General features: G+C 42.8%; 1 protein-coding gene across 6 annotated transcripts in view; it reads right to left on the bottom strand.

The window, feature by feature from the left end:
* The window catches only part of ANKRD44 (ankyrin repeat domain 44), a 91,993-nt gene that overhangs the window by 38,761 nt on the left and 35,377 nt on the right, over nucleotides 1–17,855 (bottom strand). For all 6 annotated transcript variants that reach the window (XR_010606372.1, XM_065637366.1, XM_065637363.1 and 3 more), the window contains exons 2-6: nucleotides 10,460–10,543; nucleotides 4,506–4,584; nucleotides 4,057–4,127; nucleotides 884–1,084; nucleotides 233–320 (exon numbers count right to left, since the gene is read on the bottom strand). Coding sequence is in view for 5 of the 6 variants with exons in the window: in XM_065637366.1 (XP_065493438.1) it covers nucleotides 233–320; nucleotides 884–1,084; nucleotides 4,057–4,127; nucleotides 4,506–4,584; nucleotides 10,460–10,543 (523 nt within the window). In the remaining variant the exon portion in view is untranslated. The remainder of the gene's footprint in view (nucleotides 1–232; nucleotides 321–883; nucleotides 1,085–4,056; nucleotides 4,128–4,505; nucleotides 4,585–10,459; nucleotides 10,544–17,855) is intronic.

The following is a 17,855-nucleotide window of genomic DNA, read 5'->3' as shown; positions in this document are numbered from 1 at the left end:
GAATACAAAAAGCCCACCATTAACTGTGTTAAAAAGGAAATCACAGCCAAGTTCTCAGCAGATGCAAAACCTAAAATGGACACTGTGTATTTAGATCAGCTGAACCCTTCCCTCTTTAGGGTAAAGACAATACTCCCTTGCCATAGCCAGGTCTGCTCTTCTCCATTTTAAAACATACCATTGGTTTGCAAATAGGAAATTAAAAAAAAAGGAGCAACAGCCCAAATCTTACCCATGTACGCTGCCCAGTGGAGAGCTCTTCTGTCCTTTTTGTCAAAAGCATTGATGTTTGCCCCCTTGGCTAAGAGCAAGTTCACCATCTAGAAGTAACAACGGCAAATAAACCAACTTTGTAGATCACACACTCAACAGGTCATAACAAATCTGTTACAGGGGACGGTCACCGCCCTGGGCCTGCTGGCCACACCAGTGCTGGTACCAGCCAGGATGCTGGTGGCCTCTTGGCCACCTGGGCACACGCTGGCTCATGTTCATCCACTGTTGACCAACAATCCCAGCTCCTTTTCCACCGGTTACTTTCCAGCCACTCTTCCCCAAGCGTTCATGGGGTTTTTGTGACCCAAGGGCAGGACCCAGCACTTGGCCTTGTTGAACCTCAGACAATTGGCCTCAGCCCAGCGATCCAGCCGGTCCAGATCCCTCTGTGGAGCTTCCTGCCCCCAGCAGATCAACACTGCCACCCAACTTACCAGCCACTGTCTCATTTCTGCAGGTAGGAAACCTGTCGCACACTTTGGAAAGCAGCTGAACGATAGGAATCATGAGGGTCAGGGCTATGGGGCTCAGTCTAGACCCAGCCACAGCAAGTTGACCGTTTGAACTGGGAAAATACATCGATCCATGAGGCTCTTCAACCACCCACCTCAATGTGACCGTTCAGAGCCGCGTGGTGCAGTGCTGTCCGCCCTCCTCGGTCAGAGACGTTGACGCTGCTCAGCATGGGGATGATGACTTCTGCGCACTTCACCGCCTTGTTCGCGGCCGCCACATGCAATGGAGTCTGCCAGTTCTTGTCCCGAGCATTGACATCGGCTGAGTGCTTGATCAACACTTGCACTGCTTCCTGCAACACAGTTATATCCATAACCAAGCGGTTCCTGGGCCTGTGCAGAGAGCCCGGCCTGTTTGGTTGAGGAACCTTCAAGTACCTCAGTCATCACAACTGTGCTCTCAGTGAAGAAACGAATGTACTTATTTCAGCTCACTGTTACAGAAATCATTTACAAAATGAAAAGCGCATAATTTTGGACGGTAAAATCATAGCAAATCGCTGTAGGTTTTATTTATAAACAGGAAAAAGGATAAAATAAAATATGCGAAACCAAAAATTTAGCTTTGCAGAAACATGAGAATCCCAGGCAAGGGTTGATGGATGCTGGTGTCCCCATATTAGCAATTGCATTCCGTCACTCCCCGAGGGCTAAGCATAGGCCAAGGGTCTCCACTGCAAGATCCATTCTGTCAGCCTGAGACCAAACAACATCCTGTAAGGTTAATTTTGAAGGTTAAAAGTGAATATTTCCCAGTGAGAAAATGTACCGTTCTCTCTTGAGAGACGGTCTTACTGCAGAATTCACCGCCAGGTCTTTTCTGCTTCTCCCCATGCATCTGCCATTAAGCAAGTCAGATGATAAAAACAAGCCTCTCTCAAAAGTATGTTTTGTTTCTTCTTCCTTTTTTTCCCCACAAACAAACAAATCACAAAGGAAACACTGGGACACAGTGGTGTTCACATAGCCTTGGCTGCGAGTCACAGCTGGTAAGTGGGAGTGCTCTCGTCCTACACAGTACCTTATTCTTGTTCCATAAACTGAGGAGTTTTCTGGTAAGCCCAGCCAAACTTTTATTAATGAATAAAACATACAGTGTGTTTAGATAGCACTTTTTTATCTAGAAAGGCCCAGGAGAGCGCCTGAGTATCAACAGTTCGTCCATCACTAGGAGCTTTAGTTCTTTCTCCTCAGCTAACCTCAGCAATTCCATTTTCTACAGCCATCTCGCAGTGGCCTCCAACAGGTTTGTTCAGTTAGTGACACTGCGTCTCCTACAGCACCAATAATGATACATCACTGCTGATGTCCCAACTGCATTTTGTTTTTTTAAATTACAAGCCTACTATTTTTAAAGTCATTTAAATGTAATTCACTGGAGACCTACCCAGCTGGGACACGAAGTCAGCAGGAAAATGGTGTCAGCTTCTGTATTCAGTGTCTCCAGCTACCCCAAGTTATCAGAGCGAAATCTCTTTACATTTTCAAACCATCTAAGGCTGAAAGCTGTTACATCCATTAACAATCCTGCAGACACACCTGAGGGCTGTCGTTCTGGAAACAAACATTTAAATCCCTAAAGCCCACTTGAAAAATCGTTAAGGCTTAAGTAAAAATGTGTTCATGCTTTTAAACAACCTATGAAAGGGTGCAAAGAGACAGCTTCTGAATCCTGCGAAAGCTTCATAAGAAAAGATTGATAATAAAATTTAAAACTTGTAGGTGACCATTCTAAAAGCAACTGTGTCCACAGGAACTTCAAAAACCACACCAAGTCCTGCTGCACAACTTCTGGACCACGAATTCATCTTCTACTATCAATGTGGACTTTGGATTCACCTACTATCACTATCAGCTTTGTCCGATTACACTGAAGCTGAACAGCACTGAAAGAGCCTCAAAAAGCTGAAACTTGCTGCTAAAAGTAGCAATTATGATCTAAATAACAAAGGAGAAAGACCAGGAGAAGAAAGCCGTGTGTGTTTATAAAATGTAGAGCAGATCATGAAAAGGCATCAAAGGCTCAGCATCACTATCACACCTGGGTACCCGCTGGAGGTACCAGCGCTGCTGGCATCACAGCTTCTCGTTGTGCAATTGGCCTTCAGCTAACAAAGAGTTAAAGATGAGACACAAACCCATAGAAAGACAGGCATTTTCTGTTAGGACTGTCGCTGACAATAAAAGCCATGTACTCTGACACATCCAAAAAAAGAAACCAAGCGCGCTGCAATTCCCCCATCAGAAAGATTGCGGCTGTTTTTTAAGGTTCAAGCCTGACCTTTGTTTTCCAACACGGCTTTTTGTATTTTGCCCCATTACCGCATTCACAGTCTATCAGATATTCCTTTCAGAGGGTTGCAGCGGATGCCAGCAGCTGGGAAGCTCAGCCAGCAGGCAAACAATGCCGGAGTTCAGAGGCGAGCCCAGGATTCCGGCCTGCAGGCTTGGCAAGTGCTTGGGGCTGTTACAGAGGTGATTCCAGGCGTCAGGCCCTGGAGGACAGCCACCCTCTGTCCCTTTCCCAGCTCCTCCCCTCGGCCCCAGCAGCCCGTTCGGTCTGCCGTTGGGCCCGCTGTTAACGAAGTATTCGGAGGATAAAAGTACACGGGGAGGGCCAAAATGGAAAGCCAAGAATAATCGTGCAGTTGAAAACGCAGTTATGCCTGAGCTGCACTCCCGATATTTAGTGCTGCTCCTTCTGGAGACAGCAGCGGAAGAACAACATGATGCCAGAAGATTTCTAGTTGTCAAGTAGAGGAAATACGGGCTAACCCCCCTTTTTGCATGAATCAAATGCATTAACAGAATACCTATTGGATGCCTTTAAATGCAATTAACCAAACCAAACTATGTGGTAATACATGTTGGATCACATACGCATCCACTCCCCTCTGGCACACGCACAGCGTGCACCCATCCACATGGATTTATTCCTCTTTATTTCACCATTCGAAGATGATGTGGCCACTGTAGACCACTGTGGACTATACCCCACCCTCAGCCGTGGTCACCCACTCCAGCTGACGGTCGCTCAGTATGACTTGCTCTGGTAACGTAAAGCATTCCACAAGGCAAAGATCAACCACATCGAGGCTCAAAAGCAGTTATAACGAACTTGTAAATCTGACATTCAGCTGCAATGCTAAAGGCCCAGCTAACAGAAAATGCTTTGCCTCTTCGTGTGACTACGGCTCTCAATGATTTGCTTTTTACCCCAGCACGTAGGTTATGTGCAAAAGCAGAGTAATCAGATCTTACTCACTTCACTCCGTGAAGCAACCGCTCGATGGAGTGGAGTCAGCCACATGTTGTCCTTGGCATTAACACGAGCGCCTGCAAGGAAACAGCAGAGGTTACAGCCATGCCGTGGGTGCGACACTGAAAATCTTGCCCAACTGTTTCCTGAAAACATGAGCTGTGGTACGTGGTACGTAGCAAGTTTTTGAATCCACAAATATTGTAAGTTTGAATGCTTTAAAAGTTTTTTAAAACTAGTTGCTTTGTTTATCAATTCTGCTCAAAGTGCATGTTTTATACCAGTATCACCAAATTTAAATATATTTTCTATGCATGCAACAACTGCAACCAGCTCTGTGAAACTCAGAAATGAGCACTGCCCAAAGCTCATCCATATATGCATTTCTGGGTATTCCTTGGAGCTTTAAAATTAGGTGATTTACCAGCTAATAACAGTGAGGGACAGTACCTTACCTGACAAAATGAGAAGCTCAATGATGTCTGCATCCCCCAGGAATGATGCAACGTGAAGAGGAGTTCGTTTCTCAGCATCCTACAAAACCATATCGTTCAGTTATAAGTCGTGGTCAATAACTGCAAGCGTTAGTGTTAAAGAGCAATGGATTTGTATATAGTGTTCATTTTTCTGTTTGTATTTCTGTTTATAATTAGAAATGCCATCTCAACCACCGTAACAACAACATTCAAGGTCTGAATAACACGTTTCCTCCCAATAATCCTCAGCTTTTTGATCACTTGTTTCTATCAAACCTTGCAGAGACACTATCTTTACCCTGATATCCTGTTTACAGGTAGATAAATGAAATCGAATCGAATCTAAAATGAGCGAAGACATCATCCTTGAGTCTCTTTCAGAAACGTTTTCCATTTTAAGTATTGCAACAACATAACTCGCATGCTTCTGGACATCAGACTTTGTAATGCAGTTTGCATTAACAATACAACACCGGACTCCTCAGAAGAATATCTCTGGAGAATGGTTTAGAACTCCACACAAGGACGAGATGCAGTCCTCTTAGTCCACAAAGGTTCCTGCACACCATTTAGCCTGGTTGTCTACAGCAGCCCCAAATGGGTTTGTACACCCATTTGTACAAATACAGCAATTTGTACAAATAAAGAAAATATTACCAGTCAGGTCTGTACCTTTAAACCTAGAAGAATTGCTAATAATCATATATACATCTTCCAAAATAGATCTACTTTTATTTGATTTCTGTAATTTTCAGCCTCAGGGAGTCACATTTTCAGGATTTTATTTTTTAACTTCAAGGGCTGTAAATACAGTGTTTACAAAAAAACCCCACCCTTTATTTTATTGCTTTATTCAGATGATTCCAGAATACAGGCCTTTAAAAGAGACTTCTAAACATTGTAATACGGGCAACAAAAATCACACAAGAACCGCTAATACTGCTAATCATGCTATTTGACCCGTATTGCACTTTGGTTTCTTAACCACTAATACAAAAGAAGTTCTAAAAGTCTAATCAATCAAACTTATCACATTATAACCCACCAGCATTAAATCCTGTAAGCTGGTAACAGGTTCAGATGATACCAACACAGAAACCCTACTGGTCTTTACACGCTCCCCCGAAACATTTCTCTGAGCTTGTAAAGTAAAATCTCACTTTTAACATGCCCAAGAGGTCATCAGCCACAAGCTGGTTTGGACTGTCTTCAAAGTATGTTGGACATGTGGGCAAATCAGTGCAGAACCATCTGTCATGGGAATGCTGAAAACTGTTTTCCAGCACGGTGAGCCTCAGAGCCACCGGCCACCAGAAGAAGTGACATTTCATTTTAATGTTTGCATGGGTTTTTTTCAAACATATGCGGTCCATGTAGTCCTCGGATTCTGCTGCAGCGGCTTTTGATCTTATCACGCACACAAACCACTCAAAATACAGATGACGTGACACCCTGGTTGTCACAGTCAGAGGGAAAGATACCTTACAGAACGTCACCTGGCAGGCAAATTAAAGCAATATTAAGCAGTGTGCATCCAGGAACCAAAATGACAAACTGCATTCTCTCATATGCCCAGTTCCTAAGACACAATCCCCCACAGACTCGTTTTTACAGGCTACACGAGTGCATACAGGACCTTTCCTAAGTACTGCTTCGTATTACCTAACCACGGCGAAAAATACGCTAAGACTGATCGAACGTTTGTACAAAAATAGAATCAGTTTTCTTTCTTTTTTAGCTTGTTCGTTTTAACGCACGAACCTCTCTTTAGCACAATGTAGCGTTTGTAATAGCTATCGTACCTGTCAGTGATAACATTTTGCGGCAGGTTTTTGCAACACGGCCAAGTTTGGCAACAGAACAGAGTACTCTGAAGTGGAACGGTAACGATACAAGACCAAGCAATTTTTTCTATCAAGGAACCGAGGCTATCCGGCGCTTTAGTGATTAATGGCAAAAAGCGAACTAGAAATAACATGGGCCCATCGGACCTGCTTCAAGTGCGGTTCTCAGAGCAACAAAAGGTCAGTGGAGACAGCAGATAATCTAAACAATGGCTAGAAAACCATGCTGAGAGGAGATTAACACTGTATTAGTGACTTTTATAGTCCACAGAAGAGATGATGTTGCATGTTAACATTATCCGTACACATGAAAAAAAAATACAGATAAAGGAAATTAAGAATTTAACAAACGGGCAATCGGGGACAGAGGTTCTCAGCAAGAAAAACACTCAACACGTGCTTAAACTCTTCAAGTGATCACAGTGACACTGATAAGGCCCTTCACAGGCTTAAAGTTAGGCTAGTCCTTAAGTGCTTTATTGGATCGGAGCCTTAGTGTACATGAAGATTAGCAGAACAGCGCCTCAGATAAATCATATCAGCACATGTGAGATATACAGGCACATTAAGAAAAACACCAATAGTTCCTCCTCAACACACCCTACATCTCAAAGGAGGTAATGGACTTGAACTTTGATATCAACCGCAGCTGTTCAGATCAGAAGATGCTTGGGACAGAGCTCACACTGTTGTTACACATCTGAGTACACCCTATTTAAATAGCGCAAAGTAGCTGGTACCATTAAAAAATAAAAAATGTTTCTATAAAAATCAGATTCAAAAATTTTTAAAATTTTTTTTTTTTTTAAATCAGACATTCAGATCCAACTTGACTTCAGGTAAATTAAACATTGCGTTAAGAACTACTGAAGAGGCTAAAAACAAATTGAGCAGCTACTTCTTGGGTTAGTTACAACCATGCAGAGCCAAAAAGCTGATGCCATACAAAGAAAATCTCTGCCACTTTACGATTTTCTCCCTCTCCCAGATTCTCTTATTAAAGCCCGTAATTCACCGAGGAAATGGAAAAGCTTAACTGTGAGCACCAGCTGGGAGGTGACAGTCAAGCTGTGTAACTCATGCCTCGTGCTCTTTCTTCTGCTATTACCAAGCACAGAAATTCCCATCCGAAAATGCAGATCCTGGTTCCAGCTCCTCTCATCCCCACAGGCTTCAGTTTAGCCTCAGAAACAACGAATTTTTTTTTCTGGACTGAGTCTTTAATTGCCAAGTGTCCAGGAAGTGGCAGAGAAGAATACTTCAATCTTCTAGAGACAAGAAAAATTATCCTCCCTCTGCCTCACCCCGTCTAACACTTTGGTTCCACGGGGCTGGCAGGAGATTTCACGCTAGAGAAAAGAGAACTTTTAAAATTAATTACTAATCCTAGATTGAGACTGTAGGAACTGTTATCCTAATTAATGGAAATATTTTAATGTCTATAGCAGCAAGTTTCCAATGTAAGGAATATAATAACTCCTCCATTTTCATGAATGCGCATTCAGAAAATTCAGGTATTTCAGGCTGGCATTGCTGCCTTAGAAGAAAATAAAGCAGCGAAAGCCAAATCCTGCTTTTAATAGCCTATACATCCTTACTGTATCAAATATTTTGAGGACACTGATAACATGAGTCACCAGCATAAATATATATAACTTAGTACCCACTAGTATACGAGCATGCTTTACAAAGGAACTCAGAACATTTCAGACTCTCAGGGAACTCTAGCAGAATCTTCTTCGCAGTTCAAACACCTTCTTTATAAAATATAAAATATTATATTTCTTTTCTAAAAGAAAAAAAATATTTATTCTAACTGAAAGTCATGCTGGTTACCTTGCATTGCAAACATCAGTGCAATTTCGTATTAAATTTCCTTACACAACTGAAATGCTCACAATTTCCTTCTGTAGGAAAAAAAAAAATCTCAGTCGTTTCCCACTTAAATTAACATCATATCAAATAGCACTTTAGAGGCTAAATACCCACTGAAAATGCAGCTATTACCTAGCACCAAACTGTCATACTGTGTCAAAGCAGAAGCTTCCAAAGTTCCTGACTAAATCCTCCAGAAGACTTTCCAGACCTCTAAGCCAAACAGCCACAGTGTTTGTTTTGTTGCAAAGAATAAGTCACAACGATAGCAGCATCCAGAACATAGCCATTTCCATCAACATACGGTTCCCAGCTTGGAAAGATATTAATTATTTTACCAGACCAAAAAAAAAAAAAAAAAAGAAGTAACCTTCTAAACTTCCGATTTGCTCTAAACTCTTTCCTCTGAGATTAATTTTCTCTTAGGAAATATGAATATACATCCCTAATTTTGCTTAGTTTCTCCATGTGCTTTTTTCTTCTGCCTTCCAAATACCTCTCTTGCTGCAGATTCCAGAAAACCAGTTTTAAAACTTCAGAAATCCGCAAAGCTTGCTGCGAAAACACAGCTTTATTTTGTTTCCCTGTCCTACCTACATCTGAACTATCCCAATATTAATGCAGCTAACCAGAATGATCAACAAAGGACAAATCGCTGCCAAACACTGTCAGAGTTTCCTCTCACGTGAACAACCAAGCACTAGGCAAACATTAACATGGAAGTAATTAAAAACACCCTTAAAATAGAAGTGTAAGCACGCGGTGCAAACTGCCAGCTCACAGCACAAGGACGGAAACGCTATCTTTTGATCGTTCTTTAGTGGCACTTTAAGCTTTTGCCACTTGTCTGCGATCACTATCCAGAACAGAATCTTCAGGATTCAGGTCGACCGGTATTTTTCTCGTTACTCCAAAGAACAGCTTTGGGTTTTGCTCTTGACAAAACAGCTGTTCAGGCAAAGCATCCATGGGTGGACTTTTACCATCTTGAATGGTCTTGCCCAGAATCCCATTTAAGTTCAATGACCTTTCCTATTAAGTACTATGGTACTCATCTATAAAAGACATATTTCTTCATTTAATATCACACCTGACCGTTCAGAACATCTCCCTAGCAACCATCACTACCACACTTGCAGCCAAAGGATACAAAAACATTTGAGAAGCCTACAATAACAACCTTGTACAGGAAATGCTATTTTGAAAAAAACAAACAACAACAACAAGAAACAGAGAGGAAATTTTAGGACTATCTTGTTCATCTGGATTTGGGGTTTTTTTTGGTTGGTTGGTTGGTTTGGGGTTTTTTTTTTGTTTTCTAAGACCATCAGGGAAAACAAGGAGGAAACTCAAGGGAGATGTCGGATCAGTTCTGCAGTTCCTTTGTGCAGCTCTGAACCAGAGCCAAGACTCCACCAGGCAAACCGCTGGAGTTAGGCACGAATTACCCGACGGCTTTATGTCAGGGAAAGACACGAAGAAAAGGCAGGCTGGTTCAAAAGTCCAGGAAACACCTGGAAATCACCATTCTGCTTCTGCTTTATATTCTCACCGCTTTCAGAGGCCACAGATGGTGGTCAGGACCAGCATGGTTCATTTCTAACAGTAAGGATCTAAGTTAAAAATCAAAGAGGGAAAACACCCAACTTCTGCAAAAAGACCAAGTTCAAATGGAGATTTTTTTTTTTTTCCCCCACTGCCAAAACTACTTAACTACTACTTGTTTACAGCTGCTTACCATTGTTCTGGCTCGAATAAGCCAATTTGAAGAACAGTAATTCCTTTGCGGGCAAATCATGGCCAAGATACTGCTTCCCTACTCTCTCTGCTGGGACCTATAGTGACACTTTATTTCAAATACAGTCAAATGCTGAATAACAGCTCCTGATCTGCAAAGACTCTTCATAAAAGCAAAGTCTACAGAGAGTAAAACTATGCAGCTTTCAGCTGTTTTCATTCATTTTCTCAGTAAGAGAGAAAACAATGTCCCTGACTGACCTGCACATTCAGAATGATCACCATACACTTCAAAAATGTAAAGTCACCTCCTGGAGATAATTATATTTCAGACTACTAATTAGGATTCCACTGAAGCCCCAAATCTCTAACTTCCAAATAATTTCCATTCTGTTATGTGTTAATTACTAAAGATATGATTAATACTGTCATTGCAACAATTCCTAAGCATGGTACTTATATATCCCAGGCACATACCAAGGCGTTGACATCCTCAGTTTTGTAGATCAACATCCGTATCTCTTCTGGATCACCGCTGAAAATCGCTTGGACCAGTGGTGGCTGGAAAAAACAAACACAGAAGCAGCAGCGTTATAGGTTTGTCTGTTTTCTTTTTAAAATGAGAGCATATTATTCTTGCTGATGTTTATTAACGCTGCCCACAGACATTGTATGACCCCAGTAACAAATCACCAAGAGTATCTCATCAGTCAGAACTATCAGTTTGCTTGAGGATAAACTGAAATCACGAGTATGTTTGTACATATAATGAGCGTGTGTGTGCACAATCAGGGACCCCCATTAGAATGGCAACTTTTGTCAACAACACACAATTAGCCCAGATGTTCCTCTTGGCATGTAAAGGGAAAACTAATTACATCAGATATTGCTGCGTGCTTGCTGTTGGCACAGATTAATGGTCACGCAACACACATTTAGAAACAGAACGTCACGCAGATAATGAATTTCTGGGCAATAAACATCTTGTATCTTTTTACTGAATAAGTATGCAGCGAGCACAGTTAATTTTAACCACCCAAGAAGCAAAATAATTATCTTATTGTTTCAAGTCTGTTATTACGCTATTATGAATCAGAATGCATAAATAAATAATCAGGCACACGAGAGAAACAATCTGCCCTGCTCATTGCAGAATTTAAAATAATCCTGCAAAATGGAAGCAAGCATGACTACTTAAGCACGCAAAACCACATCAGTTCTTAAGACTCTGCACAATTTTACTGTCTTGTAAACGGATTATCTCAAAATTCACAAACAAGCTGGAAGAACAGAAGAAATACTGTTTCGCTCCAAGCTTTTCACTGCAAAATTAATCATATTCAAATGTAGAAAATACATTTCTAAGTTGATGGTGTCTATTTTAAGACATATTAATCCCTTATGTCCTTGAGAAAGATTCACACTGGAAATTCATTCTTGCCGCTCCTCCGATGGAAAAAAGGAGAAAAGCAGCACCTTTTATCACAACCGTCTGAAGTCTTACATATTGTAGAGGATGTTTGGAAAAAGAAAAAATAAAAGCATTTCACTTGAACCATTTTGCAGGTTTCCTTCCCAACCCACAGCAGAATGGCCACAGACGACTCCTCACCAGAGAATGCGAACGCCAAACCTGAGAGTCTGCTCCCTTCTACCAAACTCAAACAAATCAGAATTTACCTAAGGCTGAGGGGGTCTCATTTCTGCACTTTTCTCTTGTTTAAAGTGATTCTCTAATCTTATGCATGCTAATAAAAATTAGTATTTCATAGACTTAGCACAAACCTAACACGAACGGCTAGGAAGAACTAGTGAATGAATGAAATTAGAATGCTCACACCAAAATATTTCCATTTCATGTACATTTAGCATAATATTTAAATAATGAAATAAACAGGACTCCCCAATAATAAACTCCCCAATGAAATAAAGAACTCCCCAATTTCAAGCTGAATGGCAACAAAACCCCATGGCCAAGCAACAAATAGCCGGATGAGCCTCTGAACGCGCTTGCAGGCACAGCCGGCACCCAACTAAAGGTATCAGCCGGGCTCTGGGGGCGAGACTTCAGAGGCACCATCACAAGAGAAAAACCCAAAAGAACTTCAAATCTATTGGATTTTTTACAAATAACTGCAGGTGATGTTTTTCTTTTAATAGGGAGAGAGTAAAGTACTGTGCACCGTTACATTTTTAAAAAGAGGAAAGTGTACAATGAGGCGGTTTGACCCTTCTTCCCTCTGCCCGAAATCTGAACGAGACACCCGGTTTTACAGGAAATGCTTGACCTTTTTAATTAGCACCAGCTGCTGCTTAACACAGAAAGCAGATTGAGAACAACACCGTGCCCTTTAGACCTGTAAGACATACAAGATCCTCATCTCAATTTTTGTCCACCATACCCCAGTCATATCTACATGCAGTTCCTCACATCAAAACTCGGTATTTATTGTGCCTCTGAAGCAGGTTATAAGTGTCCCACTGCTGATGTACATAACCTTTGCTGACAGGAGATAGCTGCCATATACCCATTTGCAAGGGCCCTAGTCCTTCCGATCTTTTTGCCATGAGATTTACTTTTTATAGATCAAATACAATAGAATCTATCACTGCTAATTGTAACAGCAAGAGACAGAGATAACGGAGAACGATCAGAGCCTGTGAACTGGAAAAAACAGACAGATCTTCAGCGATAACCATGTTCATGCGTTAATGACTTCAACTTTAAATAACTTTTTTTTTTTTTTTAATTCCTGAAGGGCAGATAGACACTTCCTAATTATCAAAGATGGATACAGCATATTTTTGGAAATAATTTATAAAAGCTGTGACAACATCATTAATAGGTTATTTCATCAAGAGAAATATTTTGCTTTAAAATTCTTCAAATTCAGAAGTTGTTAAACACTCAGAATGAAGGGGGGAAAAAAAAAAAAGAAAGCACACTATCCAATACACACTTGCATTTCAAGCGAGAAAGAAAACCATAAGCAAAATGAAAACTATGCAGAGAAACAGTATTACAACATAGCAAGAAACAACTGCTGAAACTTTAACGCAGCGTTTATTTAGTCAAGCCTTCATGATACTTAAAAAGGAAAACGGTCGGGATTCATTCTGCTCGTGCAATGCTGGGTCGAGCCCGGTATTTCTGTTCACACCATTTCTGATATGCCATTCCGGACGGTGCAAAACAAGCCTCTCAGCAGACCTATTTCTGGCTCTTAGCTTAGCTCCAGATTTTGGCTGCCTCCCATTTTTCATTACGACGCCCATCAACGGCCTCAAGAATTGCTTAAGTTTCCAGGTGAAGCAAAGGTTACATCCTGCCGCTCCTGGAATCCCAAAATTCCTTCACACGCCAAATGTGCTCTGAATGGCCTATGTTTCGTTAGACTTATCAGTTACAGGCACCGAAATAACTCATGGCATGTTAAATTTAGATCACTTCTAAAAAGGAAAAGAGTTAAGCATGTTTAATTGAGCTTACCCCGTGTCCTTTCCTTCATTCTCATTGCTGTCCACTGATCTTGGTATCCGTGGTGGGTTTTAATTTTGGCCTTTGAGGTTGGGGGGGTAAGCGGGGTTTTTAAGTGCTGGCAGATCGTATCAGAAAATTAGTTAATACTGTCTTGAAGTTACATTAGTCAAGTGGAGACAAAGACTCAGCATGCTGCAGACTAGTTAAAATAAGAAACCATTTTTTAAAGGAAACGACAATAAACATCGTAGCATAACATTTGTGATATTCACCAGCATTTGTTACCCATTTTAGTGGAGAAAAGTCTGTTGTAGACAGCATAATAAAATTGGTTGGAATATCTACAAAGATTGAGGATAACCGATCTAACGGTATCCTGAATTTATTTCATCTTCTTGAATTTGTTCCTTAGAAGTTTCTTGGAGGTTTGTCTTGATCCAAAGTGTGTGTTGCGTAATATCTCACAACACAATATCAACAACACTGTTAAATAACAGCCCGGGATTGTAACAGCACTACCAAAAAAAGATCCATATTCTTCTTATACATTTCCAGCAGCGAGTGCTGCCACTAATCCATTTGTCACATCGATATTTCCTTCTTGTTACATCGACATTTTGACTCCCAGAGCTTTTGCCCTTTTGGTTTTTTTCTTTACCTCTCTCCGTAACCCATCTACCACCCGGGTCGGAGCAGGGAAGAAGGCCTGGCACCACGGCGGTGTTTCTGACCAAAAGGGCAGCAGAAAGTCCCATCTCTGGGGGCATAAATTCCAGCCGGTGTAGATAATTTTACGTGAGGTGTTTTCCGAAAAGCCCTGTGCTTTCTGCCCACCAGAAGGAGGGTGGAGAGGTGGCCAGGCGGCACGAGATTGCGAACCTCACGAGAAATAAGATGTCTGGCAGTACGGCAGAGCAATGGCAACCCTGGTGGCAGGCCCGCTCCTCACCAGAGAGTTAAGAATAAAGCGGTTAGGGGAGAGGATCACTTCAAAAACATCAACCGCACCAAAAGCTTCATTTCCTGCTCACTTGTACTGCAACGAAATCAAACACGTTTCGCAGAGTCACAGGCTGGTTGGGGTTGAAGGGCCCTGTGGAGATCCCCCAGTCCAACCCCTGCTCACGCAGGGTCACCAGAGCAGATCGCACAGGTCGGGCCAGGCGGGTTTGAATGTCTTGAGCAGTGTAGGGGAAAGGGACCTGGGGGTCCTGGTGGACAGCAGGATGACCATGAGCCAGCACTGGGCCCTTGTGGCCAAGAAGGCCAATGGCATCCTGGGGTGTATTAGAAGGGGGGTGGTCAGTAGGTCAAAGAGGCTCTCCTGCCCCTCTACTCTGCCCTGGTGAGACCGCATCTGGAATATTGTGTCCAGTTCTGGGCCCCTCAGTTCCAGAAGGACAGGGAACTGCTGGAGAGAGTCCAGCGCAGGGCCACAAAGATGAATAAGGGAGTGGAGCATCTCCCTTACGGGGAAAGGCTGAGGGAGCTGGGTCTCTTTAGCTTGGAGAAGAGGAGACTGAGGGGTGACCTCATCAATGTTTATAGATATATAAAGGGTGGGTGTCAGGAGGATGGAGCCAGGCTCTTGTCGGTGACAACCAACAGTAAGACAAGGAGTAATGGGTTCAAGCTGGAACACAAGAGGTTCCACTTAAATGTGAGAAGAAACTTCTTCTCAGTGAGGGTGACGGAACACTGGAACAGGCTGCCCAGGGAGGTTGTGGATTCTCCTTCTCTGGAGACATTCAAAACCCGCCTGGACGCCTTCCTGTGTAACCTCACCTAGGTGTTCCTGCCCTGGCAGGGGGATTGGACTAGATGATCTTTCGAGGTCCCTTCCAATCCCTAACATTCTGTGATTCTGTGATTCTCCAGAGGAGACTCCACACCCGCTCTGGGCAGCCTGGCCCAGGCTCTGGCACCTCAAAGTGAAGAACTTTCTCCTCATGTTCAGACGGACCCTCCTGTGCTTCAGTCTGTGCCCGCTGCCCCTCACGCTGTTGTCGGGCACCGCTGACCAGTCTGGTCCATCCTCTGACACCCACCCTGAGATATTTATAAACGTCGATCAGATCCCTCCCAGCTTCTCTTCTCCAGCTGAACAGCCCCAGCTCTCCCAGTCTCCCCTCACAAGAAAGGTGCTCTAGGCCCCTCGCCATGTTCATAGCCTGCCCCTGGACTCCCTGCGGTAATTCCTCTTGGCCAATTTCAATCATATTTGAGGAAAAAAAAAAAAAAAAAGGCGATAAAAGCAATTCTATGAGCAAGGGAATGCTCTGGGGAGCAAGCAGGTTGCTGCTGGCTGAGTTCAGGGGCCCCACGTCCTCTGGAGAACGCGGACATCCCGCCTTCCCCCACCGTACCAGCAGCAACCGAGAAGAAAAAAAAAAAAAAAAAAAGAGAGAGAAACGGAAATGTTGCAAGTTTATCTTCCTTCAGTTTATGAAACCGTGTCTTAACCCTCTCTTCCTCACTGAGGTGAGCGTGATCACACACCGCAGCTGGTTCAAGCAACTTTTTCATTTTCCTCCCTCAGTGCAGCAGCAGCGAGACCTGCATTTCATCTCGCGTCCTGAGCGGCCCACGGAGCAACAGCCCAGTGAATCCGCCTGTACCGCGACCAAGTGCTACATCTGATCGACGCAGCACGCACCGCTACTCATCGTGCACCCTCACAAAAATCAGTTTTAGAAAATTAACCCTGATTTAGTGAACTATAAAGTGGTATCTGAGCCTGCAAGATCTTACTCAGTAAGATTAGGACTTCCGCTGGTTAATGGTGTCTGGTTTATATTAATGTACACACAAAGAAGGCAGCTATGAAACAGAGAGTGCCTTAATAAATTTGCAGATACTTCTGAGCTGTTATACAAGCGACTACAAGAAAGCCGAAGGGCAGGATCAGAATTTACAACCACCTCGACAAGTTACACAAACAACTGGAGGGAGACGAGGACACTTTTCAGAATGGAGGAGAACACAGTATGCCTGTGAGCAAGAAATCCAGAGTCGCTTTGTGTAAGAAAGAATTTGGAACCACAGTTCACTAACGGGATGTAAGTGAACAATGTTATGAAAGAGGAGGAGACCTTAAAATAGGAATACGGCTTGCAAAACACACAGCAGTCCTTCCACGCCGCTCAGTACTGCTTAGGCTGCAACGGCAGTGAGACAATTTGGGCCATCGCTTCACTTGAGAAGCAAAACGGAGCTCTAAAACATGATTTTCAGGGAACATCTAAACAGATTGGAGCTATTCAGCCTACACAGAAAAAAATTTAAAGGGAGCATGAGACCGATTTGCAATATGTAAAAGGTTGTTGCTAAAAGAAATCATCTGTTTTCCACACCCAAGACCTACACAGCTCGAATGGCTGCACGCAAGGAGGATGCGCTTCTGCTCCATTAAAGGCAATGCAAACCAGGACACTGGTTACCGGTTTGGCTGAGTTACAGTGAACTGCAGCCCATCATTTCAGAAACAGATCTAGTCCAATGATCACTGAAGGTCAAAGGGATTCTTCAGTACAGCAAGGGATTGAATATACAAAAGCAAAAGAACCCAAACGAAATTCACACCACGCTTACACAAGTAGAAAGCTTAACGCAAAAAGGATAAGCTACAGCGGACTGCGCTCCCAATAAAAAGCAGAGAACATGCTTTTTCTAGCATTTTCCCTGGGTATTACACCATAAAAGGGACAATTACTTAAATAGCGTGGGGCTGGCGCTAGAGAAATTTCTACAGAAATCAATAAAAATATACACATTTCCAAAATTCGAGGGAAGTCTAGTGCCTTTGGGTACAAACACACCAACATGTGGCACGACACCAGCAGACCTTCAGTTTATTATATTACCGGTGGATCTTGCTCAGGCTCAAGTAACCTCCTCTTGCATTGCACATCACAGCAAAGCCTCAGCAGCGCCTGTCCCCGGCTACGTAGCTCATTCCTTCTAGTGAAGGAGTGCCATCCCAACAGCCATCCTCCTGTCAGCTCCAGAAAACTCCGAAATTCCCCCAATGTACTGTTTCATACATAAGCAGGTGTCAAATACACTTTAAAAGACATTAAACACGAATGCTTTTGTTTCCTGATTTGTCTTGGAGGGTCACGGAGCTCACTGTGGTCAATTATTACTGTTTTCATAAAACAGTAAAATCCTTTGCAGATTTTCGTCTCTGGCATTTGCCTTTGGTAAGCTAGTATAAAACTCAGATTAAAAATGTTTGCCAACTGAGGCTGACGACAGCGTTATTTCCATTAATAGCAGAGTAACTACGTGTGAACATGCAGATCAGTCCGTAACAGCATTTCATCTCTCCCTTTGCATTAGGCATGCTACGGTTGGCACGGGGCTCCAGCTCCACAACGAAAGCAGATGTTT

This window comes from Caloenas nicobarica, chromosome 6 (genome assembly GCF_036013445.1).
Source record: "Caloenas nicobarica isolate bCalNic1 chromosome 6, bCalNic1.hap1, whole genome shotgun sequence".
Lineage (NCBI taxonomy): Eukaryota > Metazoa > Chordata > Aves > Columbiformes > Columbidae > Caloenas > Caloenas nicobarica.
This window is presented reverse-complemented; position numbering and strand designations above follow the sequence as displayed.